The sequence below is a fragment of the Pteronotus mesoamericanus genome, unplaced genomic scaffold, assembly GCF_021234165.1.
Source record: "Pteronotus mesoamericanus isolate MK-2021 breed Mesoamerican mustached bat unplaced genomic scaffold, CSHL_Meso_final contig_164, whole genome shotgun sequence".
Lineage (NCBI taxonomy): Eukaryota > Metazoa > Chordata > Mammalia > Chiroptera > Mormoopidae > Pteronotus > Pteronotus mesoamericanus.
The window spans coordinates 24,278,141-24,295,774 of record NW_026555065.1 but is presented as its reverse complement, the minus strand read 5'-3'; the positions used below and the strand labels follow the sequence as shown (position 1 = coordinate 24,295,774).

The following is a 17,634-nucleotide window of genomic DNA, read 5'->3' as shown; positions in this document are numbered from 1 at the left end:
AACACCTGCAGAGAATTTACACCACCTATGCCCAAGGTACGGGGGCAGCCACCCATAGTGGAAACTACAACTCCCATTATGCACCGCGACTGAATGGGCTAAACCCTGGGATAAACTACAAGCCCCAGAATGCCTTAAGAAAAAGGCGCCAGTACGAACGGAGGGGCGTAGCTACGTCGTGCGGGACCGTTAAATTTGAAAGTTGGCGGCTGGTCTTGAGGTGGCTGGTTTGTGAGGGAGTTCGGTGCATGTTCTTTTTTTGTACCGGAGCACCCTCTTGGTGGCTTTGATACCTCGAAGGGCAGGTTGCAGAAGAAAACCCAGACGGTCTGCGTCCCTGAGGAAAGGCCCGCAGCAGGACGAGGAGCTGAGCCGGGAATGCAGGATGGAGGCGAAGAGGAAGGACGGGGGTGCTCTGAGGTAGGTACAGGAGATGAGAGCTGGGCTTGCAAGACCCGATGGTGTTTAACAGGTGAGAGAGGGCCGGCTCAGAACGGTCAAGGAGAGGAGCGGGCGGTCAGTAGAAGAGCAGGCCAGGCCGCAGACAGCTTTCTGTTCGAGTCGGACGCAGTGGGTGGAGGTGAAGACTCGAGGTTAGCACTGACCTCAGTGGCGTACGGGCACTGAGAGTCCCACTCCGTGCGGCTTCAACACAAAGGGGCCTTTGGGACCCCAGTGTTTCGGAGAACTCGGAATTTGTAGTGGGGTCTGCGTTTGCATCCAGCTCAGCCATTTGCGAGTTCTTTGACCTTGGATACATCTTAGTATGGAAAATACTGATACTAATCTTGCTTTACCAGGTTCCGGGAGAATTCAAAGTATATGTAAAGTAAGGGCCTCCAAATAACTGCTCAGCAAATTGTAGGTGCTGTAATTATGCCGGTAGCATAGTTAGAAATCTAAAAAGCCCTTCTCTGCATGCTTGCTGCTTTTCTGTGTGTAAATGCATATCATCTTTTCTATGTTGGCATTCTCTACGTGTTTTCAGTTTGGGGTACACAGTACCTAGATAAAATCATGTCATGTGCCCTTTAATTCTTGCAACAGATATTTATTGACAACCTACTAAGCGCTAGGTGGAGCAAATATAAGAAAAACCCCTACCCTCCTGAAGCTTAGGTTCTGGGATGGGATGAGGGTAGAGACAACAGACAATAAACAAGATAAATAAGCGAAAAGTTAGATGGTGGTCACTACTTTAAAAAAAAAGTGGTGGGAAGAAGGTGGTTGGTACAATTTTAAATAGTTCTGAACAGGAGTTCTCACGGGGGTTTCATTTGGGTCAGAACTTGCGGGAAGCTCAAGAGCTAGTCATGCGTGTATACAGGGAAAGGACTAAGGCTGGAGTGTGAGGGTCGAGGAAGGAGCTGCACCTGACAAGCAGCTGGAGCAGAATGAACCAGAAGAGTAAAAGGAAATGAAGGAAAAAGAGTGAGGATGCAGGCATTGTAAAGACTTGGCTTTTACTCTAATTGTAGTCAAAAGTCATTGGAGAGTTTTCAGCAGAAGAAAGACATGATCTGACATGGGTTTAAATGGGATCACTTTGGTTGCAGTGTTGAAAAGACTAAAGGCAGTAAAGGATCGGAAGCAAGGAAATCAATTAAGAGGTTATTGGAATAATCCAGGCAAGAGAAGTGGGGGCTTGAGCCAAGCTGGAAACAGTAGAGATGGCCAGAAGAGGTCGACGTCTGGGTATATTTTGAAGGTAGAGCCAAGAGGATTTGCTGAGTGACTGGGGAGATGTGAGAGGGGTGTCAAGGTTGGTACTGAGACTTGACCTGAGCAACTGGAAAAATGAAACTGAGATGAGGGAAGACTGTGGGAGGAGCAGGTCTGGGAGGAGGCAGGAGGTGGACGAAGCAAGGGAGAAATCCCAACTCAGATTAGGACATTTAACTGAGGTAATTTAATTGTTAGTTTAAGAGGAAGAGAAGAAATTCAGATGAACTCAAGTATTTATTCAGTGCTTACTAGCATTATATCCTGTTATTAGACCATGGGGAATACAAAAGTAAATGACATGGCTGTTACAGGATTCACACAATAATAAAAAGATGTGAGTAGTTACAACCTAAATTATTAATAACATTTTCTTTAAGCATTTTTGCTTTCATCTAGACAGAGGTCACAGATAACTTTCACTCTGTTTTGAAAATTAGTACTTAATCTGTCTGTTTTAAACCCAAAAATAATGCCTGTCATCCAGAAGTATGCTTTTATCTGACCTCAACAGAGCTCTGAAGTTTAGAGTGAATACCCAATATGGTGATTGCCCCCAAAACACTTGTAGGGCTTCCCTTCAAAGGCTTGATAGAATTGGGAGGTGGGGAGCAATTGAGACCAATAGAGTATATTTTTGTCTGCTTCTGCTCTTGGCTACCTATATATGTAGACTTTAGTTTTAAGTCATCAGTTGAAACATGGGGTGTTATTCTGACAAACTCTTTGCTAATTTTAAATTAAACTAGGTGGTGTGTTCAGTGGTAGGCATAGAACTGCTTTTTGTCTACTTTGCCAAATTTATACTACTTTGTCCCCTTATTTCTTTAAACTTTATTCTTAAGTTTATTTATTTATTTATTTTTAGAGAAGGGAAGGGAGGGAGAAAGAGAGGGAGAGAAATATCAATGTGTGGTTGCCTCTTGTGAGACTCCTACTGGGGACCAGCCTGCAGCCCACGCTTGTGCCCTGACTGGGAATTGAACCAGTGACCCCTTGGTTCGCAAACCGGCGCTCAGTCCACTGAACCACACCAGCTTGGTTGATTCTTGTATGTGCCATGACTGGAAATCGAATTGGCAACGTTGGTGTATAGGGAGGATGCTCTAACCAACTGAGCTACCTGGCCAAGGCTAAATTTACTCTTACAATACTGTTCACAGTACCCTGCTATATTCTCTCTTCCATTAGGCAAATACTAAAGCTATAAACTTGGAAAACAGGTCACAGAAAGGCTTAGAAGCTTAGAAATGTAATAACACTACTAATGTGTGTACCCAAAATATTCAACCCAGAAATCATGAATATTCACTTATCTGAGAACAGTTTCAATGATTTAGTGATGTAATAACTCACGATAGGTTGATATGAAACTTACTTTTGTTTCCCTCTTCACAGTGAAGCCATGTCCCTGGAAGGGGATGAATGGGAGCTGAGTAAAGAAAATGTACAACCCTTAAGGCAAGGGCGGAGCATATCCACACTTCAGGGAGTACTGGCACAGCAAGAATTTGCCCGTAACACTACTCTACAGCAGCAGAAATGGTGTGTAGAATAGCTGGGGCGCAACCTGTCATTGTTCATTCCCAACTCTGGTAGATAATATGTGTGGATCCTGGCACAATGGTATAAGAAGTACTGTTCAAAAATTGATAGTCCGAGAATCTGTTGCCTGCCTGCTTTCCCATCACATGGCAACTATCTAAAGATCTCAAATATAATGAAAAACAAGAGCTCTAGGATTTCATTTCATTGTGGAGCAGCCAAACTCTTGTATCAATAGAAATACATTTTATACAGGGGACAATGAGAAGCAAAGTAAATCAAGCATCGTTATTACAATATTTCCCAAAAGTATTATGTCATTCCGAATCCCTAAACAGAGTTAAATCTTTTTTTTGCTGGTAATCAATTAGAGATGTTTCTTCCTTGGATTCTGAGTACTGAGAGAGAGTGAATCTGCTATTTTTTTTATGCATATTCAATTATTAACTTTCCAGGAAAGTATTTTTGGTATGTGCCAAAAAGAAATATTGATCTCCAAAGAAAATGTAAACCTCAGAGAAACTGAATTAAGTGTCTCAATAATGATTTAACAAACTCTGGATTTAAAAAAAAAAAAAAGCTGAAAAATACAACTACATTAACCAAATGGACCTATGGAACTTACTTTCCTTTGACTAACACGTTTTGATAAATACGCTTTTGTCAAAAAAGTAAAGTGTGGGTTTCTACCCTCTGTCTCTGACAAAATTCCTCGATCATAGACAAATTATAATATTGGGTTATAATATAATGAATATTCTTATTTCATCTCATTGGATCTTTAAAAGCCTTGGGTTTTATGGTTGTTTCAGAGCTGGTGGTACTGTATTCTGTTCTTACCTCTTCTTCCTGGCTTCTGTGATATTGTACATGCAAGTTTTTTCCACTTCTCCAATTACTCCTTTTCTTTGTTGACTTCCTACTATATTTTACCCAAGTCTCTGTTCTTTGCCCTCTGTTCTCCTTCCATATTTAAGTTTTCCAGGATTTTTTAACTACTGTGTACATCTCTTGCTTGTCTTCTAAATGTCTTTTTATTTACCTGTAATATATAATTATATAAATGAATCACTAACGTGTTAAATAGTACATCTCATCTCTCATAAATAACTTTTCTTTTTCTACTCCATTTTGGTTAATGATACCAAAGCTCACCTGAATGATCTTCCTCTCTTACCCTAATTTTATTTAGTTGGTTAGTAAGGACTGGTCTTTTTTTTTTTTTTTTTTTTTTAAGTATAAATTACATCCAGTGAAATGATCAGATTTTTATGTATACCGTTTAATCAGCATTTTTTAAAAATTGATTTTAGGGAGAAAAAGGGAGAGAGAAACATCAATTTTGTTGTCTACACATGTATGCATTCAGTTGGTTGCTCTGTGTATGTGCCCTGACCAGAGATCGAACCCACAGTCTTGGCAGAATGGTGCCTGAGCTACCCAGCCAGAGCTAGTACCATTTAGTCAGTCTTGACATGCATTTCAGGTCACAGAACATTTCATTATCTCAAAAGTTCTCTCATGCCCCTTTCCAATCAGTGCAACCAATGATCAGACTTCTAGCAACAAAGGTTACTTTTGTTTATTCTAGAATTTTATATAAATGGAATCATATAGTTTTTTACTCAACATGGTTTTTTTTAGGCTTTTTCATGTTGCATGTATCAGTAGATTATTCCTTTTTGGGTTTTTTTTTTTTTTTTTTTAGATTTTATTTATTTTTAGAGAGAGGGGAAAGGAGGGAGAAAGGGAGAGAAACATCAATGTGTGGTTGCCTCTCATGCACCCCCTACTGGGGACCTGGCCTGCAACCCAGGCCTGTGCCCTAACTGGGAATCGAACCAGTGACCCTTTGATTCGCAGGCCAGCACTCAATCCATTGAGCTACACCATCCAGGGCAGATTGTTCCTTTCTTTATTGAATAGCAGTCAATTGATGAATGTTTATCCATTCATCAATTGGATATTTAGATTTTTTCTACTTTTCTGTGCTTTATTAATAAAGCTGCTATGGACATTCTTGTACAAGGCTTTTTCTGGACATAGATTTTCACTTCTCTTGGGAAGGAATTGCCAAGTCCTAGAATAAATATATGTTTAACTTTTTAAGAAACTGCTAGTTTTCCAAAGAGGTTGTGAAGTTTTATGCTCCTACAGCCAGTGTACCAGAGTGTTTGCTCCAAATCCACTCCAGTATTTGGTGGTCAGTCTTTTTGTTTTAGCCTTTCTGGTAGATGTGTAATAGTATCTCATGGTTTTACTTCCCATTTCCTGGTAAATAATGATATTGAGCACCTTTTTACATGACTTTTTAAATAACTACTTTTGTGGTGTATTAGATGTTTTGCCCAGCTTTAAAATTGGACTGCAGGAGTTCTTTTTATAGTCTGTGTAGAAGTCCTTTATCAAATATATGAGTTGCAAATATTTTCTCCTGGTCCATGGCTGTCTGTTTTCTTGCTGGTGTTTTTTTGATAAGTAAGAAGTTTTTAATTTTCATGAAGTTTAAATCATTAGTGTTTTCCTTTTATAATTAGTGCTTTTTGTATCTTCTCTAGGAGATTGTCACTACTCCAAAGTTGCAGATATCCTGTGTTTTCTTCTAGTAGATTTATTGTTTAGGCTTTTATGTTTAGGTCTGTGATTCATCTTAAATTTATCCTTGCCCTGACTCATGTGGCTCAGTAGGCTGAGCGTTGTTCTGCAAACCGAAAAGTTGTTGGTTGGATTCCTGTGGGGCACATGGCTGGGTTGCAGGCCAGGTACCTGGTTGGGGGTGTGAGGCAAGCAACCAATGGGTTTTTCTCTCTCACATCAATGTTTCTCTCCCTTTTTTTCTCCCTCCTTTGCACTCTCTCTAAAATTAAAAAAAAAAAAAATTATCCTTGTGTATAGTATAAGGTTGGGGTACAAGTACTTCCTCTCTTTCCCGTCCTGCCTACCCCAATACAGATATCCAATTGTTTTGCCCCCATTTGTTGAAAGAAATTTTTTTTTTTTAACTTCCCCTATTGGATTCCCTAGGGACTCTTGTCAAAAATCCTAGCTGGTGTGGCTCAGTTGGTTGGAGCATCCTTCCGTTGAGTTCCATTTCCATTCAGGGCACGTGTCTAGGTTTCGGGTTGTCTCGGGTCAAGGCTCTTATGAACGGCCGCCCAGCAGTGTTTCTTTCTCACATCGATGTTTCTCTTCCTCTCTCTCTCCCTCCCTTCTGCTCTCTCCAAAATCAAAAAGCATGTCCTTGGATGAGGATTAAAAAAAATCATTTGATTGTGTGGATTATTTCTGGACTCGATTCTGTTCCATTTCTCTAATTGTCTATTGTTTTATTAATTATACATTGTCTTGATTAGCTTTATATGGTAAGTCTTGAAGTCAAGTAGAGTTTGTTCTCCAAATTTTATTGTTCTTTTTAAAAATTGTTTTGCCTAGTTTTGGTCCTTTGCATTTCCAAACAATTTTTAGGGACCATCTCACTAGTTTCTAGAAAAGAGCCTTCTGGATTTTGGTTGGATTGCATTGAATCTATAGATTAATTTGGAGTATGGTTGATTTTTCCAAATAGCATCTTGGATTTTATTTTTTCACCGTTTCTGCAGATAATCCCCTCATTATCGCATACTTAAATCACCATATTAGCTTCTTTTCTAATGGGCTTGTATTTACAATGTTACTTGGTTAATCTTTTTAAAATGTCATTATATTCAAGATACTATCCAAATAAAGAACCAATAGTGGCTCATGCCCTTCTTACCGCTCCAGATGTCTCCATTTATTCCCAATATTGACTATGTTATTGCTCAATTTCCTCTGGATAAACTTTCCCAACATCAAAACTTTATTTAGTACTGATAGCCTTCTCGGAAATGTCCTTTTTCTTTCAAATGTTATGATTCCTTCAGAGTCCCACTTTCTGAGGCTGTTTCTTTGACTTCTGAAAGCCTTAACGATCCATTCTTGGCAATTGTAATATACTATACTGCTTTGTATTTTTAGTTAATTTTTCATTTTACAGTTTGTCTTGTTAGAGTATAAATCCCTTTGTGTCAAGAACTATTTTATTTTTTATATCAAGCATAACCTCTTATACAGTTTTTGTTGATTTATCTAAATTGTAGCTTATTACCTAATACTTCCCCTCTATTCTAACTGGTCAGTCTTAACTTAGTTTTAGCCCTCTGTCTTTTCCAGGTCTTTACAAAGGCATACTTTCTTTCTTTCTTTTTTTTTTTTTTTTTTACATGGAAAATGAAAAGTTTATTCCATGATCTAGTTATTTCATCCAAATGATATCAAACATTTAGGGATTTTAACACCTGCACAACACATAGCTGATTAATGAAAATTTAAGCTTAATATTTAAGTGTTTTGGTAACATGTGAAGCAAGTTAAAATAACTTTGGAATTGAACACTTCATTGAGGCAGTAGGTGTTATATATTTTTTTTTCTTTTCAAATGCACATGGAATATTTTTTTAAAATTTATTTACTTTTTAAATACATTTGTCTCTCTTAAGACACTTCCCAAATTTCATATGGTTTTATTCTTCTCTGACTAATGTTTAGAATTTCTCTTTAAGATATATGTGTATGTGTCCGTTTCATTTGTTCAATATTATTATATACATATAAGATAGTAACTATTATTTTTTTATTGAGTACCTGCTATGTCTAAACACTGTAAGACTAACCAACCTAATAAGAGAGGTATTATTATCCCCATTTTTCAGAAAAGGAAACTGAGAACAGAGTTTAAACAGCTTGCCCAGGTTCACTCAGTTAGTGATTACTGGAACTTCATTTGAACGTAGGGAGTCTTGTTCCAGGGCTTTAAATTACTGTGTAATACTGCTTTCCTATATGTTGTCTTGGAATGTGTTTCTCTAGTTTGTACATGTTTTGTTGCTCTTGTTCTGTTACCAGGCAGAATCCTAATTATTTCTATTCTTGTTCTTTGTTTAACAAACCCTAATACTCCAGGGCAATTATCTAGATTGACATTAAACACTCAGTAAGTGAATAAAGATGGAGATGATACTTTTTCATTTGACTGTTTTCACTGTTGCGTATGCTAACATTTTCTGTTTAAATTTTAGGGCATTTGAATCTGAAATTCGATTTTACACTGGAAATGACCCTCTCGATGTTTGGGACAGGTAGGTCTTTTTTATTTAACAAGGACAGTAGAAACTTAACATACGAATCGTTATGGTCATGCTTCTCAAATTGGGGTGTACAGAGTAGTGCGTCAGAGTGTAAATGGTATCTTGGGGACACAGAAAGACAGAATAATCACAGTGTCTTCCTGAGGTATTCAGGACTAAAGAAATTGCAAGGTTGTGGCATGTAGCTGTGAGTTACACCCTTCTGTCCCCATCTCCATTATTTCCAACAAGTAGTTTAAATCAGAGTACTTGGGAAATTGGAGGGGTACAGGCTTAGGGCCTGTCACTGAGGAACTCTAAATAAACACACTTTCAATATATTAGATATTTCTGCTTTATCAATATATTAGATATTTCAGAATGGATCTTGGAGCCATAACAAAAGTTTAACATACTTCTAAAATATTCTTTTTCTTTTCTTTCTGTTCAGGTATATTAACTGGACAGAGCAGAACTATCCTCAGGGAGGGAAGGAGAGTAATATGTCAACATTATTAGAAAGAGCTGTAGAAGCACTACAAGGAGAAAAAAGATATTATAATGATCCTAGATTTCTCAATCTCTGGCTTAAATTGGTAAGTCTCAAATGCCATCTGAATTTAAAATATTAAGCCAACATATTTTCTCTAGAAATACCTGGTACACCAAAAAATGGCAAAACCTGAGCCATTTTGTAGATATTTAACATTTAGTAAATATTCAATATTTGGTAAATTGGTTCTACTTTAAAAATGAATTTTAATATAAGGTTTTATACCCCTTTAAGAGTGATCACAGGGCCAGTGTACCTCTATGAGAGCGTCTTACTTTCTTTTAAACAATTGGGCCATGCAATTGTATTGGAGGAGGATGTTTAGGAGCAAACACATGGCATTGTGGATGATTCTGGTATCCTTTTCTCCCTTTTTTGAGAATCATCATCATAAAAAATGATGCTTAACTATTCATCTGTCTTTGGGCTTGTTTTATCTAGTTTATTCCTGCATCCAAAAAAGTCTGCCAACTACATTTTACTGTCTTAATTGACGTAGTTCCTTTATATCTAGAACACTCTTGAGGATTTTTTATGAAAACATTTTCTTTATAACAAAAAAAGACCAGGGTTTCTTTGATATTAATTTTGTTGCTTTTATCTTAAAGGAGATTAGAAAAAAGTAAACGATAAATATTTAGAATAGGATGTTAAATAATAGGTACTTTTAAAAATTAAAATAAATTAAAAAATAAATTGTAAAAATAGGTAATTAGGTATTAAATTAGATAACTCTAAATGATAGAATATTTACAACAACTTGTAATTTGATGAAATATTGACATTTGAAATTGATAAAATTTTTGGCTAAAATATATCTCTTGAGGAGGGCTTATCTTTTTATTAATTCTACATTTTAATTCAAGTTTACATTCAATGTTATTTTGTGTTGGTCTCAGATGTATAACATGACAATGATGGTCTCTACAAAATGTCCCCCTGATATTTCCAGACCCACTTGACACCATACATAGTTGGTGTAGTTGGTGTAAATAATAATAATTACAATATTATTCCCTGTGCTGTACTTTACATCCCCATGACTGTTTTGTAACTATTAATTTGTATTTCTTAATCCCTTCACCTTTTTCACCCAGTCCCCCAACCCTCTTTTCCACCTGGCAACTTTCAGTCTCTTCTCTATCTATGAGCCTGTTTGTATTTTATTTGTTCATTTATTTTGTTCTTTAGATTCCACATGTAAGTGAAATCATACAGTATTTGTCTGACATGACTTATTTCACTTAGCATAATACCCTCTAGGTCCATCCATGCTGCCACAAATGGTAAGATTTCATTCTTTTTTATGACTGAAAATATGCCATTATATATATGTGCCACAGCTTTTTTATCCACTCCTCTGTTGATGGGAACTTGGGTGCTTCTGTGTCTTGGCAATTGTAAATAATGCTGCAGTGACCATAAGGGGGCATATATTCTTTCAAAATTGTGTTTTGGGTTTCCTCGGATATATACCCAGAAGTGGAATCTCTGGGTCATAATGCAGTTCTGTTTTTAATTTTTTGAGGACTCTCTGTACTGTTTTCCCTAGTGGCTGCACCCATCTGCATTCCCGCAGACAGTGCATGAAGATTCCCTTTTCTCCACATCATTGCCAACATCTGTTTATTGATTTATTGACTATAGCCATTCTGACGTGTGAGGTGATATCTCATTGTGGTTTTTAATTTGCATTTCTCTGATGATTAGTGACATTGAACATCTTTTCATATGTCTATTGGTCATCGATATGTCCTCTTTGGAGAAGTGTCTATTCAGGTCCTCTGCCATTTTTTTAATTGGATTGTTTGGTTTTTTGGTGTTGAATTGTATGAATGAGTTCTTTATAAATTTTGCATGTTAACCTCTTATCGAATGTAGTGTTGGCAAATATGTTCCTCCATTCATTAAGTTGTCTTTTTGTCTTACTGTTGGTTTCCTTCACTGTGCAAAACTTTTTTAGTTTGATGTAGTCCCATTTGTTTATTTTGTTTGTTTCCCTTGCCTCAAAAAAAATTTTTGCTAAGAGTACTGCCACATATTTTATTTCACAGATTCTTCTAGGAGTTTTATGGCTTAGAGTCTTACATTTAAGTCTTTAATCCATTTTGAGTTTATTCTTGTATATGGTGTAAGGTGGTGGTCTAGTTTCTTTTTTTTTTTTTTTTTTTTTGCATTGATCTATATGTCTGTTTTTATGCAGTACCGTGCTGTTTTGATTACTATCGACCTCGTAGTATAGTATATACTATGTACTATATAGTATATATCAGGTACCGTGATACCTCCAACTTTGTTCTTCTTTTTCAAGATTACTTTAGCTTTTCGGGGTTTTTTATGGTTCCTTATCAATTTTTAGGTTTTTTGTTTTAGTCCTGTTAAATGTGCCATTACATTGAATCTATAGATTGTTTTGGGTAGTATGGACATTTTAATGATGTTCATTCTTCCTATTCATGAGCATAATGTATAATTCCATTTATTTGTATCTTCTTCAGTTTCCTTCTTTAGCATCTTATAATTTTCCAAGTACAGTTATTTTACCTCCTTGTTTGAATTTATTCCTAGATATTTTACTTTCTTTGAGACCATTGTAAATGGGGTTGTTTTCTTAGTTTCCCTTTCTGATAGGTTGCAGATTTATTTATCAATAATGAACTATTTCTGAATTTTCATTTCAAAGTAGTAGTATCCTGCTACTTTACTGAATTCATTTATCATTTCTAGTAGTTTTTGGTGGAATTTTTAGGGTTCTCTATATATAGTATCATGTCATCTGCATGTAATGAGTTTTACTTCTTCCTTTCCAGTTTAGATGCCTTTATTTCTTCTTGTCTCATTGCTGTGTCTAGGACTTCTAGTACTGTGTTGAATAACAGTGATGAAAAGAGACATCTCTGTCTTGTTCCTGATCTTAAGGGAAACGCTCTTAGTTTTTTCCCACTGAGTATAATGTTAACTCTGGGTTTGTCATATACAGCTTGTATTATGTTTAGGTATGTTCCTTCTATTTTCACTTTGATGAGTTTTTATCATAAATGGGTGCTGGATTTTGTCAAGTGCTTTTTCTGCACCTATTGATATGAGCACATGATTTTTATCCTTCATTTTGTTTATGTGGTGTATAATGTTACTGAGTTGCAGATATTGTACTACCCTTTAATTCCAGCAATAAGTCCCAGTTGATTATGGTTAGTGATCACTTTAATGTATTGCTGAACTTGGTTTCCTAATATTTTGTTGAGGATTTTTGCATCTATGTCCATCAGGAATATTGGCCTATACTTTTCTTTGTAATGTCTGTCTGGTTTTGGAATTAAGATAACGCTGTCCTAATAAAAAGAGCTTAGGAGTCTTTCCTCCTCTTGCATTTTTTTGGAATGGTTTGAGAAGGATAAGTATTACTTCTTGAATGTTTAGTAAAATTCACCTGTGAAGCCGTCCAGTACAGGATTTTATTATGTTGTGAGTTTTTTGATTATTGCTTTGATTTCATTAGTTGTAATCAGTCTGTTGAGGTTCTCTGTCTCTTTTTGTTTTGGTTTTGGAAGATTGTATGTTTCTAGTAATTTATTCATTTCATTCAGATTGTCCAGCCTGTTGATGTATAATATCATCGTTCATTGTCATTCATAATATTTTCTTAAAATTCTTTCTATTTCTGTGGCGTCAGTTGTACTTCTCTTTCGCTTCTGATTTTATTTATTTTGGTCCTCTCAAAGAACCAGCTCGTGGTTTCATTAATCTTTTGTGTTGTTTTTTTAGACTCTTTTGTTTCTTTCCACTCTGATCTTTATTATTTCCTTCCTTCTATACTCACTTTGGGCTTTGATGTTCTTTTCCTAGTTCCTTTAGTTGTAAATTTAAATTGTTTATTTGAGATTTTTCTTATTTCTTAAGGTATGCCTTTAATGATATGAATTTCTCTCTTAGGACAGCTTATGCTGTGTGCCATAGATTTTGTGTTATTGTGGTTCCTTTTTCATTTATATGAAAATATCCTTTTTTCTATAATATGTTTTATTGATTATGCTATTACAGGTGCCCTTTGGTATTTTATTTAATTTTTTAAAAAGATTTATTTTTAGAGAAAGGGAGGAAGAAAGAAAGAGAGAGAAACATCAATGTATGGTTGCCTCTGTTTGCCTCTTGAGTGCCCCCAACTGGAGACCTGGCCCGCAACCCAGGCATGTGCCCTGAATGGGAATCAAACCAGCGACCCTTTGGTTATCAAGCCAGTGCTCTGTCCACTGAGGCACACAAGCCAGGACTGGTGTTTTAATTATGGTGTGTTTTAGTGTGGTTCTCCTTGGGTCCAACTTGTTTGGGATTCTCTGTGCTTCCTGAACTTGTATGTCTATTTCCTTCACCAAATTAGGGGAGTTTTCTTCCATTATTTTTTCAAGTAAGTTTTCAATTTCTTGCTCTTCCTCTTTCTCTGGCACCCCTGTGATTTGGATGTTGGTATGCTTGGAGCTGTCCCAGAGGTCCTTATACTATCCTCGGGGGTTTTTTAAAAATTCTTTTTTCTTCTTGCTGTTCTGGTTGAATGTTTATTTCTTTGTTATGTTCCAAATTGTTGATTTGAATCCCAGCCTCCTCCCCTCTACTGATGGTTCCCTGTAGATTTTTCTTTATTTCACTTAGTGTAAGCTTAATTTCTTCCTTTATATTGTTGCCTTGAGAAAGGATCTTTGAGCATCCTGATCACCAGTGTTTTCAACTCTGCATCTGATATGTTGATTACCTCCATTTCATTTAGTTCTTTTTCTGGGGTTTTGTTCTGTTTTTCTATTTGGGCCATATTTCTTTGTCTCTTCAATTTGGCAGCCTCCCTGTGTTTGCTTGTATGTATTAGGTAGAGCTGCTTTGACACCCTGACTTAGTAGTGGGGCCTATTGTAGAAAAGGCACCCGTGAATTGTGTGAGATGAAGTCTTAGGTAATTGCCAGGGCAGGGCAACCTGTGGCTCTGTGTGGGGAAGGGCTCAGATAGGGGACAGTGCCGTTGCCTGGCTTCTATAGGTTTGCCAGCACTCACCCCATGTCCGGTCACTTCACCCACTTCCCATATGCGACTGGTGCCCTTCCAGCTGTTGCCCTGGTGCTGAATCCCAAAGTGGGTGGGTTTCCCTACATTCTAAGGCTGCCTAGGCCCTTTAAATAGAGTCTCTTGAAAATCCTGCAGTTTCTGTCCCAACCCCCACTGGTTTTTACAGCCAGAAGTTAATGGGATTTATTTTATTGGCAGCTGGAACTCTCTGCTATGTGGTCTGGGATCACTCACTGGGGCTGGGGCTGGGATCCCTGGGGCTGGGATCACTCACTTCCAAGGTATCTCTCTGGAATTTTATCCACCACACATGAATGTGGGCCGCCGATTCCACCGCATCTGCCTCTCCATGCCACACCGTGTCTCTATACCTCTCCACCCATCTCCATGACTCTGTCCTTCCTACCCATCTGGATGAATGTGGCTTGTTTAATCCTTGGTTGTTGGACTTCCATACAGCTCAATTTTTTGATGATTCTGGGTTTACTTGTTTTGAGATCTAGTTGTAATTCTTTTTTTTTTTTTAAGGTTTTATTTATTTTTAGAGAGATGGGAAATGAGGGAGAAAGAGAGGGAGAGAAACATCTATGTGTGGTTGCCTCTTATGCGCCCCCTACCAGAGACCTGGCCCACAACCCAGGCCTGTGCCCTGAATGGGAATCCAACCAGCAACCCTGTGGTTTGCAGGCTGGCACTTAATCCACTGAGTCACACCAGCCAGGGCTGAATCTGTCTGTATTGCTGACTGCCCAACAACCACGACCACACTCCCACATTGTGTCCTTGCCCAGGTCTCTCAGCTCAGCTGCAGCTCGTACTGCATACTCCTGCAAGAGTGCCAACCGAGTCTCTCTGTTCCTCCTGGCTGAAGGGAGTGTCAGCTACAGTCAGGTTCCTTCCTTCTCCTAGCAGAGACCTGCTGTGAGCTCTTGGCTGCCAAGCTATATCCCTGGCTGGTATCAGCTCTTCTTCCTTTTTCTCTTCCGCGGTTTGCTCCACTAGCCCACCTCTAGATGTTTCAACGCACGGATCTCTCAGGTGTATTTGTGCATTGAACAGGGACTCCTTTGTTGAGTTTTAGCTGTTCAGATTGTAGAAACTTCAAGAGGAGAGACTAAAGAGATCTCTTATGCTGCCATTCCTCTGATGTCACTCTCCCTCTCAATTTTTATCTTCTACATAGGGGTGTGGGACCAGCCAGTTCCTTGTCTTTGTCCCTCCTACTAGCCTGCATGTGACTTCCTCTCTAATTCCCTAGTTGTAAAACTTCCATTCAGCCAGATTTCAGGTGGTTCTGAATGATGGTTGTTCTGTAGTTAGTTCTATTTTTGATGTGGTTGTTGGAGGAGGTGAGTACCTTGTTTACCATGTGATTTATTGAAAGGCTAGACTAGGCGAAAGCCTAACATGACTTAATCCCAGGATTCTATGGTTATATTTTGTTGGTGCTATTAAGAGAAACAATTGGAATAATTTTTCTGTTCATTTATGCTAACTTGGTGTTGCTACTGAAGAGCAATGACATTTTCATAAAGTAAAAAATCGGTCTAAACTAGTGTTACTAAAAGAATGGTCTGCAAACTATTCAAGATAAGTATAAAAATTTAGAATAACTACTTAGAAATTTTGTTAACCATTTGGCATTGTCACAACATCCAACTGCATTATTGTTTATCTGGTAACTTCTGTTTTTATTATATTTTTAAAAAATATCAGTCCACAATGGAATGGAAATTTTTAAACACACACATGCAAACTGGCCACTGAGGTAATCTGAGAAGCACTAATCTAGGCAAGCCTCAGATTCAAAGGATCAGCCCTCAAATGATCAGCAATAATCTTAATTTTGTACATGGGAAACAAGGTACATATTAAACTATTTTTCTTTTTTTTTAATAAGATAGGAATAACAGATGGTTTTCTCACTATTTTGATTTGCACAAAGATGTCTCTAGCCATCTTTGTTATTTTTATAAGGGATAATTACAGTCTGGCTAAGGAAATATTTGTTCTTAGAAATACCCAGTATGTTTAGTTAAAAGGGTAATATTGTTTTAGATTGGCTTTTTTAGGGGTTACCAAAAAGATTTGTTTAACTTTTGAATCTATTACTCTAACCATGTTGCCCCTTTATTTATGTTTTCTGAAGTGATCTCATTTAGCACTCTGGAATAACCATAAGAGCCAGCCTTTATTGGCTGTTTGTTCTGCACTAGAGCTATTCAGAAAGTTGTTAAAGTGAAATTAATGTTAGGACTGGGTCTTACACTGATAACAGAGTTATAACTTTGCTTGAAATACTCTCACATATGGGAAAACATCACTAATTTGGGTAAGCAGAAAAAAAACATTTACTGAATTTACTGCAAAATTAAACTATAAAGTACTGGTTTTGTCAGAAATGTGAATGGAGGATTTAATTTATTCAACCTTTTTATACCAGACCATGGCTAGAGACTGGGATATAGTAAATACCAATATTTTATGTCTTGGTAGAGCTTTATTGGGAAAGACAGATATTAAGCAATTAATTGTAAATGTAACAAAAAAGAAAGAGGGAAAGTATTGAGCTGTATGGGTATACATACAAGGAGGACTTAGGCTAGACAGTTAGGAAAAGGTAGGTATGAGAGAAAATACATCTAATAAATAAACAGAAAATGTTAGCCTATCTGGTAGTAAAAGACCTAATTAGAATACTGAAATGCCATTTTTATATGAAATTAGGAAGTTTTAAAATTAAGTATTTTCTGTGAATTAGTATTTGGGAATTACTACTAGCATTTTAAATTTGCAAAACTCTTAAAAAGCAATTTTAACTTTTTAACATAGGCCTACTAGGGATTTTTCTTAAGGAAGTAATGCAAAATGTGAATATCCAAAAATAGGTGACTAGTTAATTGATGTAAGAGCTACACATGCAACATTGATCTATTAAAAATAATAGTGAAGAATAAGCAGCAGCATGGAAAAATGAGTGATGCACTAATAGGAATATAAAAAATTTTTATTATTAAAACTATAAAATTGTAAAAATCATCTTATCCTGTATAAGACTAAAGAAGGCACATCACACTGTTAATAGTGTAGGATTTTAGTGATTTCCACCTGTATCCCCTCGACCCCTTCTTGCTACTAGAATTATCTACATTGTACCTGGTCTTATAAGGTCCCTTCTAAAATACAGATTTGACTATGTTGTTGTTCTTGCTTATAGCTCTCCCATCCCATTACATATACATTGACTATGAAAATTGATTAGCTTGATATTCAAGACCTGTCACTCCTTTTTTCCCCAAACTCCTATCTTGCCTACACCCCTGCAAACTATCCTCTGTCTAGAGGGCCCTTCCTTTCCCACTCTCCGTTTCCTGTTCCTCCCTCAAGGCCACACTCACATATCATACCTTCTTGAAGTCGTTCCTCCCCATCCCCTTTTCTCACAAATTAATCTCTTATTTTTGTGTTCTTTTATCTGCTTCTTAGGTCCTCTCAGTATAGTCCTTACAACACTGTATTATAACAGATATATTTTTTCCAATGCAGAAACTACAGATAGTATATCTCCAGGTGATTGTTTGGTGCATAATGAACAGTAAGTAAATAGAAGTTGGTTTA

General features: G+C 37.1%; 1 protein-coding gene across 1 annotated transcript in view; it reads left to right on the top strand.

Annotated features, from left to right (window-relative positions):
* The first annotated feature begins 370 nt into the window (after positions 1-370).
* BUB1B (BUB1 mitotic checkpoint serine/threonine kinase B) overlaps positions 371-17,634 on the top strand; it is a 59,155-nt gene continuing 41,891 nt past the window's right edge. Inside the window, exons 1-4 of the mRNA XM_054564054.1 lie at positions 371-420; positions 3,121-3,267; positions 8,364-8,423; positions 8,863-9,007. Coding sequence (XP_054420029.1) covers positions 386-420; positions 3,121-3,267; positions 8,364-8,423; positions 8,863-9,007 — 387 coding nt within the window. The 5' untranslated portion in view covers positions 371-385. The remainder of the gene's footprint in view (positions 421-3,120; positions 3,268-8,363; positions 8,424-8,862; positions 9,008-17,634) is intronic.